The sequence below is a fragment of the Phalangium opilio genome, unplaced genomic scaffold (genome assembly GCF_054372755.1).
Source record: "Phalangium opilio isolate 3A_F unplaced genomic scaffold, DU_Popi_V2 ptg000232l_1, whole genome shotgun sequence".
NCBI classification, from domain to species: domain Eukaryota; kingdom Metazoa; phylum Arthropoda; class Arachnida; order Opiliones; family Phalangiidae; genus Phalangium; species Phalangium opilio.
The window spans coordinates 1,578,999-1,597,515 of record NW_028324223.1 but is presented as its reverse complement, the minus strand read 5'-3'; the positions used below and the strand labels follow the sequence as shown (position 1 = coordinate 1,597,515).

The following is an 18,517-nucleotide window of genomic DNA, read 5'->3' as shown; positions in this document are numbered from 1 at the left end:
CGCGGGCTAGAGGAAAAGAAATTAAGCCCCGCCTGTCCGATTTCCAGCGACCATCCCCCCGTCATGGCGTAACGGCAGACCCCCAGCTGACGTAATACAAACCCCCCTTTCCGAGCAGCCTTGGGTGCCCCTACTACATTCGATTCTCGCGTGCATGCACCTAAGCTAACATTTGGTAACCTCCCTTACATTGAAGAACTAACAGTGTAAGCCGAGATTCAACCGGAGTTTGCCATTCCTCTACCTTATAAGCCGGCAAAGACACTGGGAAAAGATTTGATCATTTGGTGGTTCTTTTTTTATGAAATAAGAGACAAGGATTTATGTATGTTTGAGAACCAGTTTACAATTTTTGGCTTCGTTGCACGGGCTACGCTTAAAAACGTACCGGTACTTCTTTAATTAAGGGCAATTAATTATAGCTAATTTTAATAATCGCCTGATCAAAACTAAATCAATAAATTATTTATTTATTATATTTAAATTATTTATTTATTATATTTAAATTATTTATTTATTATATTTAAATTATTTATTTATTATATTTAAATTATTTATTTATTATATTTAAATTATTTATTTATTATATTTAAATTATTTATTTATTATATTTAAATTATTTATTTATTATATTTAAATTATTTATTTATTATATTTAAATTATTTATTTATTATATTTAAATTAAACTTTAACGACCCCAACCTATACTTAATTAATTTTTAATTTGTTTTAAAACTATTAGGAAAAGTAATTAATACCTTATTAACTAACCATCATTATTAGGGTAACGAAGCTGAGCCTAGACCACGTTGTCCCAAATTTGACTACAAAGTGCTAACCGCGCCATAAAAAGGGGGGAGGGGGAGTGGCAGATAATTAAAAGAAATATTCAATTGGACTTTGAACTAGGGGTTTAAAAAAAATATTTGGTCTATTACAAGGAGTACATTAACTGGAGTGATAAATAAAATGTCCCTTTTATTACGATAAAGTGTGAACTAGTCTCCCGTAATAACACTCCATGGTATGCAAAATTAGTATCTTCCAGCTCTTAAAATATTAATTCCCAATTTCAATTTAAAAATTTTGGAGTAAAGAAATATTTAGGATTTTTAAAATTATATTTGGATTATAGAAATAGCCTTTATAAAATAATTGGCTTTTAAAAAAAACACATTTCTACAATGAAAATTGAAAAAAAAAAAAAACCTAAAAATAACGGCCATTTTGAATTTGATCGGGATCCCCCCTCCCGGGCACCTACGGGACGAGGCCTAATTATTCACCCAGAGCGAAGACAACATCTTCCGCTCCTATTATCTCCGATCCCCCGTACTCCCGTCCCCACCGGCATTTCGCCCGAAGTCAAGCCCTGGAGCTAACCCTAACCCCCACCTTCACTAACCCTAACGGGACTTGAAAAATAAAGACTTGCCGAAAAGACAAACTTACAGGATGATTTGAACTTCAAAATGATTTGAATCCTTGGTTCCTCGATCTTAGCACACTTTTGATCACAAAGTTCATTCATTTTGGACTAATTTTCATAATTTAAATCCGACTTAAAACAATTAGCAATAAGCGATTATCTCCCGTCAATCAAAGAACTAACAAAGCGCAGCCTGCAGTGCCTACCTTGGTGGCCCAGATTTTATGAACCCCCCACTTGGTTCATAGTTCTTGTATAAAATTATTTCAAACTAAAGCCGAGGCTTAGGGGATGAAGCCCGATACCGAACAATTAAAATGATAATTACCAAAATATTTGAAGATAATTCCGATTAAAAATTCCAAGAAAATGCGCCTTAAACGTTCAAAAATTGGAATCAAACATAATTTTAATCCCAGTTAACTTTAAACTTATTAAAAATTGAGCCTACCGGTTGTCTAAAATTGAACCATAGCCCACTCGATCTTGCGCACAACGACACGAGCTTTACAAAAACTAAATGCAGGGTGTTTATAAAAACATAAATACGCTTACAAACTTTAAAATTTGACATTTTTATTTAGATTTTATCGCGTTTTTCTTTTGTTTACGATCTACTCTGTACATCATAATACTTTTATAGCAATAAAAATGATATCTTTCATAAATACAAGTACTATAGCAAAAAAAAAATTAATAAATCCGTAATTAAAAGCTTAAATTGGCAAGATGTCGGGACAAAAAATTAATTAATTTTTCTTAAGGAGAAAATTAAACAATTAAAAACTATTTATACGCTTGTTTTACAATTAAAAAAAATCCCCAAAAGCTGTTATTGTTGTATCTTTTCAAACCATTTGTAATTAATTGTAAAATACATGAATAAAAATGAATTATAATAATTAAAACAGCACGCAAAAGGAACTAAAATTTAAATATTAAATTGAAAAAAAAAAAAAAAAAACTCATCATCGACTTAACGCGAACATTCTAAAATAATAAAAACCAGGAAGGGGGCGAGGCGGGGTGGGCAAATTTATGATATTTTGTTTGTTTGTTTATATCGATAGAAAAAAAACGTTTAATTATCAATCTAATTCAAAGTTTGTTTTGTTTGTATGTTTTTTAGCATATTTGCGTAAAAACAACAATGGCGATATTTGAATAGTTTATTTCTTCATTAACGTCTCGAAGAAGTTGGTTACGACTTCGTTTTGGCCTCGAAGAACTTGATTGTCCGCCATTAAACGTTCATTTTCCTGAAATAATTGAATCAATTCATGACAAAGATTTGAAAATTTTTTAATATATATATATTTTTTAAAATATATAGAGTAATGGCACCTTTCTGCCTCTGACTATATAATGTTCTATGGGAAGATAAAATGGAGTGCCACTCAAAGAGTAGGGGCATGCGCGAGGTACTCTGGGAGACATTGCCTCGCATAACCCATGAACATTTCGACTACTCCATCAAACCTCGCTCCTCCAAGGTTCAAAAACGTTCCCATATAGACAATACCGTCGGGAAAATAAACTCGGGAAAAAGAAAAAAACTTCCGATTGTCGTAACTCAAAGTATTTGGAATCGTTGGAAACATACTCAAAGGACATCCCCGTATCTCTAATAGAACCAGAGTTATGAGCCTCCAAAATTGCGTGTAATTAAGCCCATATGTTAAGGAGGGAAAGTTAACGAACATTTTGCTTAATTACTCACCCCCCTGTTTGTCGAAGCCCCAAGTTTTAAGTATGGTTGGATGGGGGGCAAATAGGACTATAACATACTCAAAGGACATCCCCGTATCTCTAGTAGAACCAGAGTTATGAGCCTCCAAAGTTTAGTGTAATGCTATTCCAATGGAGGGGGGTATGTTGAACATCCCCTGTTTGTCGTAACCCTAAGTTCTTAGTATGGTTGGATGGACTATAACATACTCAAAGGGCATCCCTGTATCTCTAGTAGAACCAGAGTTATGAGCCTCCAAAGTTGCGTGAAATTAAGCACGTGTTAATAACAATGGCGAGTGGTTTATTATAGTTGAAGCAACCCCTTCAAAGCAAACTTACTCAAAGCTGACAAATTTCCCATATTTCCCAGAATTTTATTAAAAAATTCTTAATTTCCGAGTCTCCGTTAACTATTTATTTCCCCTTTTTTCCAGGTTTGTACGAACCCTCTTGACTTTTGGCCTAATTCTAAATTCCCTGTTTTTTCCAGCTTTGCCCTGACCAATAGCGCTAAAGTAACGCGAGATTAAGTAAGTAAGATTGTCAACAGAGAACAGACTTACTTGTTTAAGTGCATAGACAATTTCCCCCAAGAGCATCAAAGTGTGTCCACGATGTCCGTCCGCAATATCGCTGGCTTTGAGATCGGCGGGCAAATCCACTCCATTTTCCCTGAGCACCTTGAAGACGCTTTCGACATTCCTCTCTTTAATAGTCCGAGTTGCCGCCGGAACCGTCAATGTGTCCGTTAAGCCCCATGAGTGAAATACAAGCTCACATAACATACTATAAATGTTCAATACATTAGGACGTTCGGAATTGTTAAACGAAATGATTATATTGAAAAATCCCAGACTTTCCCAGCTTATCCCTGAGCAAATTTTGCCAACATGCCTGGGACCATTTTAAGGTGTTTACCCGCAGAGCCCACTTCATCACACTTGGGCCCATATTTATCATTTCTCGAAGCATGGTTTGATATACCAAACAAAAATCCCTGACTTTTTAGGACAAAACTTTAAATCCCCGAGTTATCCAGGTTCCGTACGAACCCCGTAGTATTAGATGTAAAGAAGAACTTACGCTAAACGCGTTCCGCATTTCATATCTTGGCTGAGGTCGGTCACGGCGTAATTGAACTCTTCGATGGGCTTTTGTTTCCAAGAGACAGTGTAGCCGATACTACTTAAACGACGCATGATGTCACCCTCCTCGTTCAAGAAGTCGAGCGAAAAGGCGATTAAGATATCCTCACTCGCCTAAAATTGAAAGAATTAATTGAATTTATATATTATTTTTCTAGATATAGAAATCGTTATACGACTGTCCCTAATCGATTAATCTTTCGGAAACTGGCAATAGGGTATTTCTTGATTTATAACGATTAATGGATTAAAAACCGATTAATCTAATAAAGTAAATAGGAGTATTGACTTTTAATCGTTAAGATTCAGAAACTGATCAGATAGGGATGCGAGAATATTCGAAGAACACATTTTGATTAATCGATTACGATTTAATATAGGAATTTACTATCAGAGAAAGAAAAACCCGCAAAATATTTTTCGATTAATAAAACAAATTTGGACTATTCGTAAACCCAATTTCGATTAATCGATTACGATTTAAAACAGGAATTTACTGTCAAAGAAGGAAAAGCCCCGCAACATTCGAACACTAAAGTGTAAAAAAAACTCTAATTGGTTTAGTATTCTTACCTTAATCTCGGCGTTCTTGTTAAAAAGGCACGGATCGTGTTGGATGATACGCGAATTCTTGGCTTTATCCAAGAATAAAATCAAGAAAAGAAACTTCCTAAGTATATGATTGGACATTTCTTCCCCGTAGCCTTTGGCGTACAAGTTGGGCACGGCTTTATGGGCGTATTCCGTGGCGATATCGCTCGAGGACAAGAATTTTTGGATGATAAATTTGGATAAAGTTTTATATTTTTCCAGGTAAATTATTTCACCAAAGACAATCTGAGGAACGGAACTCGCAAAATTAAACAACGACTCGCGACCATGACTCGTAAATCAATTACCTCAAGCCCAATATGCAACCATAAACCGTTATAATTCCGTAGTAAATCCAAAAACAATATTTTCAGCCCTGATGTTCAAAATTAATGTAAACCTTAATTTGATTCAATAACCGCAAGTTCATAAGATAAGTTCCATAAGCTTGTCACGAAGCGAGTGAGGTAGGTCATAGATTTGAGGTAAAGCGATGCCTGGTCAGGCGCTGATTTCAAAGGCAGACTAAATAGGACCTAGATGGAAGCCCTACAAAATTAATTAACACCGAGTGTAGGGCTTCAATTCTCGATTGTCGTACTCGAACTAGCTCGAGCTTTAAAGTCTTTCACTAGCATTACGAACTAGTATAGGTAGTGTCATACTTATAGATGGAACGTATCTTATGAACTTATGATTTCAGGAAACGAGAAAAATCAAGTAAACTTACTGTAATCATCGTAAAGTTTCCTGTCCTCTCTAATGCAAATGAGTTTATTACTAACTTGCTGCTCGATTTTACGCAAAATTGATTTCATGGCATCCGATTGGAATAGCATGAAGGCGTCCCGCCTCAGGTGATTCATATTCAACTCCGATGCGTATAGTTTCAACGCGAGTGTTTCTTTGTCAGGAGCCATTTGAACAGGGACGCTTTGGTTAGCAGTAGCTCCTTAAAATTTTAAATCCTTTAATCGATTATTCAAATTAAATATACTTAAAATCCTTAAATCGATTATTCGAATTAAATATACTTAAAATCCTTAAATCGATTATTCGAATTAAATATACTTAAAATCCTTAAATCGATTATTCGAATTAATATACTTAAAATCCTTAAATCGATTATTCGAATTAAATATACTTAAAGTCCTTAAATCGATTATTCGAATTAAATATACTTAAAGTCCTTAAATCGATTATTCGAATTAAATATACTTAAAATCCTTAAATCGATTATTCAAATTAAATATACTTAAAATCCTTAAATCGATTATTCAAATTAAATATACTTAAAAAAATCCTTAAATCGATTATTCAAATTAAATATACTTAAAATCCTTAAATCGATTATTCAAATTAAATATACTTAAAATCCTTAAATCGATTATTCAAATTAAATATACTTAAAATCCTTAAATCGATTATTCAAATTAAATATACTTAAAATCCTTAAATCGATTATTCAAATTAAATATACTTAAAATCCTTAAATCGATTATTCAAATTAAATATACTTAAAATCCTTTGATCGATTATTCAAATTAAATATACTTAAAATCCTTTGATCGATTATTCAAATTAAATATATTTAAAATCCTTTGATCGATTATTCAAATTAAATATATTTAAAATCCTTTGATCGATTATTCAAATTAAATATATTTAAAATCCTTTGATCGATTATTCAAATTAAATATACTTAAAATCCTTTGATCGATTATTCAAATTAAATATACTTAAAATCCTTTGATCGATTATTCAAATTAAATATACTTAAAATCCTTTGATCGATTATTCAAATTAAATATATTTAAAATCCTTTGATCGATTATTCAAATTAAATATATTTAAAATCCTTTGATCGATTATTCAAATTAAATATATTTAAAATCCTTTGATCGATTATTCAAATTAAATATATTTAAAATCCTTTGATCGATTATTCAAATTAAATATATTTAAAATCCTTTGATCGATTATTCAAATTAAATATATTTAAAATCCTTTGATCGATTAATCATTTGCCATAGAACCATCCCACTCATGTACTTCCTTTTTTTTTTTTTTTGAATAAATAGGGGGTAGGCCAAAATTGAAAAGTTACCTTTTTTTTCATTGATTGAAAGGCCTTCTGGTGGCGTGAAAATGCGATTCAACCATCGGACTACAGCTTCCTCGTCCGCGACTTCCTCAGATTTCGGTTCGTAAAAACTATCTTCAAAAATATTCTCGCCCCCTTCAGCCATATTGCCTTTAAAACATTAAAATAATCGCGATAAATTAGTTTAATAATATTTAAGTATACTAAAATCAAAAATGCACCTGATATTGCTGAGATCAAACAAACAATACCCGCGATATTAGAATTCTTTTCTCTTATATAGGAGGTAGTGGATCAATCGACCGCCAGGGGGCAAAGTGGCTCACTGGCAAAAAATAGGCCTAATAGCGTCAATAGGCCAAAAAAGTAGTGAAAGTCATATTTTTTGCGGGAAAGGCGCGATGTTTCCGCCAATTCAAAACCTTGGAGGAAAGAGGTGAGATGGAGTTGAAACGAAATCCTCCCAGCTTTTCGGTAGGGTCGTGCGGTACAAAAAACGCCGACGACGCCCCCTGTGCCTTAAAAAAGAAGCTAGTTTTCGTACGAATAGGATGGTGCTAGGCGGCTGCGCCTAACAATCAATCGCCTACCCACGGAGTGATCACCATAATGACTCCCGCTCACCTCTTTCCTCTCTGGTGTCATTTTTTGGCCTATTGACTCTAGAGTCCAGGATATTTTCTGGATGCGTCACTTTGCAGATAGGACTAGATAAAAAAAACCACTTTATTTTTTAGCCTCCCTTTAGAACAAATATTGAAGATATGATTAATTTAAATAAAGAAACAAGTTGGGAAAACCAAAATATTACCTCTCCGTGTCGAGAAGATAATATAAACTTAAGTATCCAATGAAAACGTCGACCTTTTTGCCCTCATCCTTTCCCGCGCTTTGCGCTTCCGCATTTCATCCTTACTCTCAACATTATCTTCCTCCATTTTACATACAAAAATCAAATACTCACAAAAAGAAGTGGCAAAAACCTGCTGGCTCTTTACAACCACTTAATTTGACTTAATATCCAATTTCCAACAACAATAATATACCGGTAGTTTAATTGACAACCTACTAGCATCGAAATTCTCATTAAGAATGGCTCCCGCGGATAAAAAAGGCCAATTTTCAACTAGGTGGGCGTTATCTCATTAGATTTGAAAAATATCATTTGTCTTTTTTACCTATGCCTAACCGTTTGGATTTATTTAAAGTAATCATAGGGCGTTTTCCTTTGGGCAGATTTTTTACTGCCGGAGGCGCTCGAAAAACCTTTGCGTATTCCAATGGTTTAAGCTCAGTAGTGATGAGACGCTGTGCGTGCTCCATTGGTAAAATTAGCCTTGAACTCCCAGCGCCATGCCAGCACTACTGACTTGCCAACACGGCAATAATAATTCGGAACATGGCGCTTATAAAGTCCATTGGAATACGATTTCATGGGCTATCGTTTCATAATTATCGTCTGCTCGAACGTCGGCGTGCTAAGTAGTGATGTAATCAACGCGGAGCGATCGTGTAATTATCAGGCATATTCATGTCCCTAGAAAAAAATGTAGATGGCGTTGGTAAAGCCAAGGCCCAGTTGGATATCCGCAAAGATCCCAAAGGTCGAAAAGCAAAGTGGGTGTGGTAAAGTGCATCAAAAATGATCAAAGAATGGCACTGCGCAAGCTCTAAATTGAGTAGAACTGAACTGAACTACTTTTCGGAAGGGAAATTCGGCTTTCACGCTTTTGTTCCGGCAATTAGGGCGATGGGAATGTGACATTTTTCCAATGGAATATGCATACTACAACATTTATTGTGTCGTCACGATCACGTGATCGTAGCACCAATGGATTTACATGGCAAACTTGCATTTATCGGTTCTTAAGGGGCATTTTCCACCCTACCAATGGAATACGCACTTTGTACTAGTATAAGAACTGACTTCTTCCGAACATAGCTATTTCGTACCAAAGTCGAACGAATCGTGTGTTCCATTGAAACAAGATTAAATATGTTTCTGTCATGGGTATATTCCATTGACATTTGAAGTTGTCGATAATTTGTTTGATCCTGTAACATCATTACGCGAAATTGGGTTTTTTTGCCGCCAGCGCCGGCAACACAAAATTGGCCCAAAGAAAAACGGTATTAGCATCAAAAAATAAATGTTTTATATTCTTATTAAGAATAAAACAAGAGGATAAAAAAGGTCTGTCCTCTCGTATTTTTTAAGCTTTTATCATGATTACTCTATACAACAGTAACAAGGAGTATAAACCCATTAGTGGAAGCAGTATTTTTTTTTCGAAACAATTTCGCTTATGTTTATCCTCTCTAGACTTCGCTAAAAACGTATTACTCCTACGTAAAATATTAATAGACAGGCAAGGATTCATACCGTTAAAGAAGGAGCGCAATATTATCCATATTTTCATTTCATATACAGAGAAAAGAAATTATTATGTTTCTGAGAGGAGCTTCCCATTTTTGTTGTTGTTTTGAAAAATATATCGCAATGCACGGGCCTTGATAGATAAAGGAGGCAGTGAATGAAATATATCACAATGCACGCGCCTTGATAGATATAGGAGGCAATGAAGGAAATATATCGCATGCACGGGCCTTGGTAGATATAGGAGGCAATGATAATCTCTCTCTTTGCACGAGAGGTTTATCTTTAATAATTAAATAAATATAAATATTTTTAATTATTTTAATCTTCAATAATTAACATTAATAATAGTTAAATCGTTTAAAATAAAGTTATACCTATTATCATCTCAAACTTTGCTAATATTGACGTTTAAAGTGAAGGGTACCCCTCTTGCCCGCTTTCTTCAGATTTTGGGGTATATATACGATTCGTTTCCATTATAATAGTAAGGAAAAAGCGCAATTGCGAAAACCTTTGGTGGCGATCCCACCTTAGGGAGGCTAGACGTTTCTCGTAACCCTAGCTGATCGCCGCGTATATCCTAAAACCAAACGATGATAGCCAATGATACAGATTGGTGTCTATGTGGAATAGACGGAAGACCAGTGGATGGTGGTGTTAGAAGCCAATGATACAGATTGGTGTCTATGTGGAGTAGACGGAAGACTAGTGGATGGTGGTGTTTAGGAGCCAGTATGTACAGACTGGTGTCCAAGTGGGATGGACAAAGACCAGCAGAAGATGGTGGTGATTAGAAGCCAGTATGTACAGACTGGTGTTCGTGTGGGATGGACAAAGACCAGAAGATGGTGGTGTGAGAACTCAAGTAGAGGAGCCATTTCCGTGACTGTGAAAGCAGTTCGGAAATGGCGAACACGTTTGCTCCGATACGCAAACTGCGAACGCGGTCACGTGGGTGTAACAACGGACAGACAGACACACAGACACACACACAGACAGACAGACACGGCCGTTACAGAACCTCTCCTGGACTACGTCACACGGAGAGGTAAAAACGTTTTGAGATATGTCAGGTAGAGTTTCTTACCCCTCGACAAAATAAGAATGACGTAAGATGGATGGAGGGGGGGGGGGGTAAAAGGCTGCGCATCGAGGGGCTAGTCACTCAAATTTTCTGTACGTCTCGCTCTATTACAATAGAGCCCAGCGTTGCCAGATTGAAAAAACGAAATTATGGTATTCTCGCTCCAAAATTATTGAATTCTTGGCAAAATTATGGTACGGCTGGTAAAGCCCTTTCAGGCATAGCGTGAGCAAGTGGGCTATGTTCAAGGACGTGCTAGCCGCTTACCTATCCTACCCTATCATCCATCCTTGCCATGAGAACTCTATTGCGTTTCGTCTCGCAACTTCCAAGAAGTAGTATGCAATGAATTTCTAGGAATAGTATACTGAAGGATTTACGGTACACCTTGAAAAATTATTGAAAATATTGTACTAACAGTGAAATTATTGAATTTATGGTACTATTTAAAAAAATTATTGAATTTATGGTACCAAATATCAAAATTATTGTGTTTTTGCGTACCATAATGGTACATAGTAGAAATTATGGTACACTGTGAATTTCGAGGTGAAATTATGGTACTGTACCATAATTATGGTACATCTGGCAACGCTGATAGAGCCTACCTTGGTGGCCCAGATTTTATGAACCCCCCACTTGGTTCATAGTTCTTGTATAAAATTATTTCAAACTAAAGCCGAGGCTTAGGGGATGAAGCCCGATACCGAACAATTAAAATGATAATTACCAAAATATTTGAAGATAATTCCGATTAAAAATTCCAAGAAAATGCGCCTTAAACGTTCAAAAATTGGAATCAAACATAATTTTAATCCCAGTTAACTTTAAACTTATTAAAAATTGAGCCTACCGGTTGTCTAAAATTGAACCATAGCCCACTCGATCTTGCGCACAACGACACGAGCTTTACAAAAACTAAATGCAGGGTGTTTATAAAAACATAAATACGCTTACAAACTTTAAAATTTGACATTTTTATTTAGATTTTATCGCGTTTTTCTTTTGTTTACGATCTACTCTGTACATCATAATACTTTTATAGCAATAAAAATGATATCTTTCATAAATACAAGTACTATAGCAAAAAAAAAAATTAATAAATCCGTAATTAAAAGCTTAAATTGGCAAGATGTCGGGACAAAAAATTAATTAATTTTTCTTAAGGAGAAAATTAAACAATTAAAAACTATTTATACGCTTGTTTTACAATTAAAAAAAATCCCCAAAAGCTGTTATTGTTGTATCTTTTCAAACCATTTGTAATTAATTGTAAAATACATGAATAAAAATGAATTATAATAATTAAAACAGCACGCAAAAGGAACTAAAATTTAAATATTAAATTGAAAAAAAAAAAAAAAAAAACTCATCATCGACTTAACGCGAACATTCTAAAATAATAAAAACCAGGAAGGGGGCGAGGCGGGGTGGGCAAATTTATGATATTTTGTTTGTTTGTTTATATCGATAGAAAAAAAACGTTTAATTATCAATCTAATTCAAAGTTTGTTTTGTTTGTATGTTTTTTAGCATATTTGCGTAAAAACAACAATGGCGATATTTGAATAGTTTATTTCTTCATTAACGTCTCGAAGAAGTTGGTTACGACTTCGTTTTGGCCTCGAAGAACTTGATTGTCCGCCATTAAACGTTCATTTTCCTGAAATAATTGAATCAATTCATGACAAAGATTTGAAAATTTTTTAATATATATATATTTTTTAAAATATATAGAGTAATGGCACCTTTCTGCCTCTGACTATATAATGTTCTATGGGAAGATAAAATGGAGTGCCACTCAAAGAGTAGGGGCATGCGCGAGGTACTCTGGGAGACATTGCCTCGCATAACCCATGAACATTTCGACTACTCCATCAAACCTCGCTCCTCCAAGGTTCAAAAACGTTCCCATATAGACAATACCGTCGGGAAAATAAACTCGGGAAAAAGAAAAAAAACTTCCGATTGTCGTAACTCAAAGTATTTGGAATCGTTGGAAACATACTCAAAGGACATCCCCGTATCTCTAATAGAACCAGAGTTATGAGCCTCCAAAATTGCGTGTAATTAAGCCCATATGTTAAGGAGGGAAAGTTAACGAACATTTTGCTTAATTACTCACCCCCCTGTTTGTCGAAGCCCCAAGTTTTAAGTATGGTTGGATGGGGGGCAAATAGGACTATAACATACTCAAAGGACATCCCCGTATCTCTAGTAGAACCAGAGTTATGAGCCTCCAAAGTTTAGTGTAATGCTATTCCAATGGAGGGGGGTATGTTGAACATCCCCTGTTTGTCGTAACCCTAAGTTCTTAGTATGGTTGGATGGACTATAACATACTCAAAGGGCATCCCTGTATCTCTAGTAGAACCAGAGTTATGAGCCTCCAAAGTTGCGTGAAATTAAGCACGTGTTAATAACAATGGCGAGTGGTTTATTATAGTTGAAGCAACCCCTTCAAAGCAAACTTACTCAAAGCTGACAAATTTCCCATATTTCCCAGAATTTTATTAAAAAATTCTTAATTTCCGAGTCTCCGTTAACTATTTATTTCCCCTTTTTTCCAGGTTTGTACGAACCCTCTTGACTTTTGGCCTAATTCTAAATTCCCTGTTTTTTCCAGCTTTGCCCTGACCAATAGCGCTAAAGTAACGCGAGATTAAGTAAGTAAGATTGTCAACAGAGAACAGACTTACTTGTTTAAGTGCATAGACAATTTCCCCCAAGAGCATCAAAGTGTGTCCACGATGTCCGTCCGCAATATCGCTGGCTTTGAGATCGGCGGGCAAATCCACTCCATTTTCCCTGAGCACCTTGAAGACGCTTTCGACATTCCTCTCTTTAATAGTCCGAGTTGCCGCCGGAACCGTCAATGTGTCCGTTAAGCCCCATGAGTGAAATACAAGCTCACATAACATACTATAAATGTTCAATACATTAGGACGTTCGGAATTGTTAAACGAAATGATTATATTGAAAAATCCCAGACTTTCCCAGCTTATCCCTGAGCAAATTTTGCCAACATGCCTGGGACCATTTTAAGGTGTTTACCCGCAGAGCCCACTTCATCACACTTGGGCCCATATTTATCATTTCTCGAAGCATGGTTTGATATACCAAACAAAAATCCCTGACTTTTTAGGACAAAACTTTAAATCCCCGAGTTATCCAGGTTCCGTACGAACCCCGTAGTATTAGATGTAAAGAAGAACTTACGCTAAACGCGTTCCGCATTTCATATCTTGGCTGAGGTCGGTCACGGCGTAATTGAACTCTTCGATGGGCTTTTGTTTCCAAGAGACAGTGTAGCCGATACTACTTAAACGACGCATGATGTCACCCTCCTCGTTCAAGAAGTCGAGCGAAAAGGCGATTAAGATATCCTCACTCGCCTAAAATTGAAAGAATTAATTGAATTTATATATTATTTTTCTAGATATAGAAATCGTTATACGACTGTCCCTAATCGATTAATCTTTCGGAAACTGGCAATAGGGTATTTCTTGATTTATAACGATTAATGGATTAAAAACCGATTAATCTAATAAAGTAAATAGGAGTATTGACTTTTAATCGTTAAGATTCAGAAACTGATCAGATAGGGATGCGAGAATATTCGAAGAACACATTTTGATTAATCGATTACGATTTAATATAGGAATTTACTATCAGAGAAAGAAAAACCCGCAAAATATTTTTCGATTAATAAAACAAATTTGGACTATTCGTAAACCCAATTTCGATTAATCGATTACGATTTAAAACAGGAATTTACTGTCAAAGAAGGAAAAGCCCCGCAACATTCGAACACTAAAGTGTAAAAAAAACTCTAATTGGTTTAGTATTCTTACCTTAATCTCGGCGTTCTTGTTAAAAAGGCACGGATCGTGTTGGATGATACGCGAATTCTTGGCTTTATCCAAGAATAAAATCAAGAAAAGAAACTTCCTAAGTATATGATTGGACATTTCTTCCCCGTAGCCTTTGGCGTACAAGTTGGGCACGGCTTTATGGGCGTATTCCGTGGCGATATCGCTCGAGGACAAGAATTTTTGGATGATAAATTTGGATAAAGTTTTATATTTTTCCAGGTAAATTATTTCACCAAAGACAATCTGAGGAACGGAACTCGCAAAATTTAACAACGACTCGCGACCATGACTCGTAAATCAATTACCTCAAGCCCAATATGCAACCATAAACCGTTATAATTCCGTAGTAAATCCAAAAACAATATTTTCAGCCCTGATGTTCAAAATTAATGTAAACCTTAATTTGATTCAATAACCGCAAGTTCATAAGATAAGTTCCATAAGCTTGTCACGAAGCGAGTGAGGTAGGTCATAGATTTGAGGTAAAGCGATGCCTGGTCAGGCGCTGATTTCAAAGGCAGACTAAATAGGACCTAGATGGAAGCCCTACAAAATTAATTAACACCGAGTGTAGGGCTTCAATTCTCGATTGTCGTACTCGAACTAGCTCGAGCTTTAAAGTCTTTCACTAGCATTACGAACTAGTATAGGTAGTGTCATACTTATAGATGGAACGTATCTTATGAACTTATGATTTCAGGAAACGAGAAAAATCAAGTAAACTTACTGTAATCATCGTAAAGTTTCCTGTCCTCTCTAATGCAAATGAGTTTATTACTAACTTGCTGCTCGATTTTACGCAAAATTGATTTCATGGCATCCGATTGGAATAGCATGAAGGCGTCCCGCCTCAGGTGATTCATATTCAACTCCGATGCGTATAGTTTCAACGCGAGTGTTTCTTTGTCAGGAGCCATTTGAACAGGGACGCTTTGGTTAGCAGTAGCTCCTTAAAATTTTAAATCCTTTAATCGATTATTCAAATTAAATATACTTAAAATCCTTAAATCGATTATTCGAATTAAATATACTTAAAATCCTTAAATCGATTATTCGAATTAAATATACTTAAAATCCTTAAATCGATTATTCGAATTAATATACTTAAAATCCTTAAATCGATTATTCGAATTAAATATACTTAAAGTCCTTAAATCGATTATTCAAATTAAATATACTTAAAATCCTTAAATCGATTATTCAAATTAAATATACTTAAAATCCTTAAATCGATTATTCAAATTAAATATACTTAAAATCCTTAAATCGATTATTCAAATTAAATATACTTAAAATCCTTAAATCGATTATTCAAATTAAATATACTTAAAATCCTTAAATCGATTATTCAAATTAAATATACTTAAAATCCTTTGATCGATTATTCAAATTAAATATACTTAAAATCCTTTGATCGATTATTCAAATTAAATATACTTAAAATCCTTTGATCGATTATTCAAATTAAATATATTTAAAATCCTTTGATCGATTATTCAAATTAAATATATTTAAAATCCTTTGATCGATTATTCAAATTAAATATATTTAAAATCCTTTGATCGATTATTCAAATTAAATATATTTAAAATCCTTTGATCGATTATTCAAATTAAATATATTTAAAATCCTTTGATCGATTATTCAAATTAAATATACTTAAAATCCTTTGATCGATTATTCAAATTAAATATACTTAAAATCCTTTGATCGATTATTCAAATTAAATATACTTAAAATCCTTTGATCGATTATTCAAATTAAATATACTTAAAATCCTTTGATCGATTATTCAAATTAAATATACTTAAAATCCTTTGATCGATTATTCAAATTAAATATATTTAAAATCCTTTGATCGATTATTCAAATTAAATATATTTAAAATCCTTTGATCGATTATTCAAATTAAATATATTTAAAATCCTTTGATCGATTATTCAAATTAAATATATTTAAAATCCTTTGATCGATTATTCAAATTAAATATATTTAAAATCCTTTGATCGATTAATCATTTGCCATAGAACCATCCCACTCATGTACTTCCTTTTTTTTTTTTTTTGAATAAATAGGGGGTAGGCCAAAATTGAAAAGTTACCTTTTTTTTCATTGATTGAAAGGCCTTCTGGTGGCGTGAAAATGCGATTCAACCATCGGACTACAGCTTCCTCGTCCGCGACTTCCTCAGATTTCGGTTCGTAAAAACTATCTTCAAAAATATTCTCGCCCCCTTCAGCCATATTGCCTTTAAAACATTAAAATAATCGCGATAAATTAGTTTAATAATATTTAAGTATACTAAAATCAAAAATGCACCTGATATTGCTGAGATCAAACAAACAATACCCGCGATATTAGAATTCTTTTCTCTTATATAGGAGGTAGTGGATCAATCGACCGCCAGGGGGCAAAGTGGCTCACTGGCAAAAAATAGGCCTAATAGCGTCAATAGGCCAAAAAAGTAGTGAAAGTCATATTTTTTGCGGGAAAGGCGCGATGTTTCCGCCAATTCAAAACCTTGGAGGAAAGAGGTGAGATGGAGTTGAAACGAAATCCTCCCAGCTTTTCGGTAGGGTCGTGCGGTACAAAAAACGCCGACGACGCCCCCTGTGCCTTAAAAAAGAAGCTAGTTTTCGTACGAATAGGATGGTGCTAGGCGGCTGCGCCTAACAATCAATCGCCTACCCACGGAGTGATCACCATAATGACTCCCGCTCACCTCTTTCCTCTCTGGTGTCATTTTTTGGCCTATTGACTCTAGAGTCCAGGATATTTTCTGGATGCGTCACTTTGCAGATAGGACTAGATAAAAAAAACCACTTTATTTTTTAGCCTCCCTTTAGAACAAATATTGAAGATATGATTAATTTAAATAAAGAAACAAGTTGGGAAAACCAAAATATTACCTCTCCGTGTCGAGAAGATAATATAAACTTAAGTATCCAATGAAAACGTCGACCTTTTTGCCCTCATCCTTTCCCGCGCTTTGCGCTTCCGCATTTCATCCTTACTCTCAACATTATCTTCCTCCATTTTACATACAAAAATCAAATACTCACAAAAAGAAGTGGCAAAAACCTGCTGGCTCTTTACAACCACTTAATTTGACTTAATATCCAATTTCCAACAACAATAATATACCGGTAGTTTAATTGACAACCTACTAGCATCGAAATTCTCATTAAGAATGGCTCCCGCGGATAAAAAAGGCCAATTTTCAACTAGGTGGGCGTTATCTCATTAGATTTGAAAAATATCATTTGTCTTTTTTACCTATGCCTAACCGTTTGGATTTATTTAAAGTAATCATAGGGCGTTTTCCTTTGGGCAGATTTTTTACTGCCGGAGGCGCTCGAAAAACCTTTGCGTATTCCAATGGTTTAAGCTCAGTAGTGATGAGACGCTGTGCGTGCTCCATTGGTAAAATTAGCCTTGAACTCCCAGCGCCATGCCAGCACTACTGACTTGCCAACACGGCAATAATAATTCGGAACATGGCGCTTATAAAGTCCATTGGAATACGATTTCATGGGCTATCGTTTCATAATTATCGTCTGCTCGAACGTCGGCGTGCTAAGTAGTGATGTAATCAACGCGGAGCGATCGTGTAATTATCAGGCATATTCATGTCCCTAGAAAAAAATGTAGATGGCGTTGGTAAAGCCAAGGCCCAGTTGGATATCCGCAAAGATCCCAAAGGTCGAAAAGCAAAGTGGGTGTGGTAAAGTGCATCAAAAATGATCAAAGAATGGCACTGCGCAAGCTCTAAATTGAGTAGAACTGAACTGAACTACTTTTCGGAAGGGAAATTCGGCTTTCACGCTTTTGTTCCGGCAATTAGGGCGATGGGAATGTGACATTTTTCCAATGGAATATGCATACTACAACATTTATTGTGTCGTCACGATCACGTGATCGTAGCACCAATGGATTTACATGGCAAACTTGCATTTATCGGTTCTTAAGGGGCATTTTCCACCCTACCAATGGAATACGCACTTTGTACTAGTATAAGAACTGACTTCTTCCGAACATAGCTATTTCGTACCAAAGTCGAACGAATCGTGTGTTCCATTGAAACAAGATTAAATATGTTTCTGTCATGGGTATATTCCATTGACATTTGAAGTTGTCGATAATTTGTTTGATCCTGTAACATCATTACGCGAAATTG

At 35.0% G+C, this 18,517-nt stretch overlaps 2 protein-coding genes and 1 long non-coding RNA gene across 3 annotated transcripts; 1 reads left to right on the top strand and 2 right to left on the bottom strand.

Moving 5' to 3' along the window:
- Positions 1-2,560: 2,560 nt before the first annotated feature.
- LOC149612743 (protein abnormal spindle-like) lies at positions 2,561-4,374 on the bottom strand. The gene is made up of 3 exons (XM_089858217.1): positions 4,245-4,374; positions 3,725-3,947; positions 2,561-2,689 (listed from the first exon to the last, which is right to left on the bottom strand). The coding sequence occupies exons 1-3, from the start codon at positions 4,358-4,360 to the stop codon at positions 2,600-2,602; spliced, it is 429 nt and encodes a 142-aa protein (XP_089714343.1). The 5' UTR covers positions 4,361-4,374; the 3' UTR covers positions 2,561-2,599.
- LOC149612742 (uncharacterized) lies at positions 2,761-4,378 on the top strand. The gene is made up of 3 exons (XR_016376339.1): positions 2,761-3,691; positions 3,756-4,071; positions 4,171-4,378. It is a non-coding gene; the product is annotated as an uncharacterized LOC149612742 (long non-coding RNA).
- Positions 4,379-11,999: 7,621 nt separating this feature from the next.
- On the bottom strand, positions 12,000-13,814 carry LOC149612741 (protein abnormal spindle-like). The gene is made up of 3 exons (XM_089858222.1): positions 13,685-13,814; positions 13,165-13,387; positions 12,000-12,128 (listed from the first exon to the last, which is right to left on the bottom strand). The coding sequence occupies exons 1-3, from the start codon at positions 13,798-13,800 to the stop codon at positions 12,039-12,041; spliced, it is 429 nt and encodes a 142-aa protein (XP_089714348.1). The 5' UTR covers positions 13,801-13,814; the 3' UTR covers positions 12,000-12,038.
- Positions 13,815-18,517: the final 4,703 nt, after the last annotated feature.

Bases quoted from the DNA above. Each gene is read 5' to 3' on its own strand.
- LOC149612743 (XM_089858217.1), bottom strand. From the start codon at position 4,360: ATGCGTCGTTTAAGTAGTATCGGCTACACTGTCTCTTGGAAACAAAAG. The intron at 3,948-4,244 runs GTAAGTTCTTCT...GAACATTTATAG, and splicing joins AAATGCGGAACGCGTTTAGC to TATGTTATGTGAGCTTGTAT. The intron at 2,690-3,724 runs GTAAGTCTGTTC...CAATTATTTCAG, and splicing joins TTGTCTATGCACTTAAACAA to GAAAATGAACGTTTAATGGC.
- LOC149612741 (XM_089858222.1), bottom strand. From the start codon at position 13,800: ATGCGTCGTTTAAGTAGTATCGGCTACACTGTCTCTTGGAAACAAAAG. The intron at 13,388-13,684 runs GTAAGTTCTTCT...GAACATTTATAG, and splicing joins AAATGCGGAACGCGTTTAGC to TATGTTATGTGAGCTTGTAT. The intron at 12,129-13,164 runs GTAAGTCTGTTC...CAATTATTTCAG, and splicing joins TTGTCTATGCACTTAAACAA to GAAAATGAACGTTTAATGGC.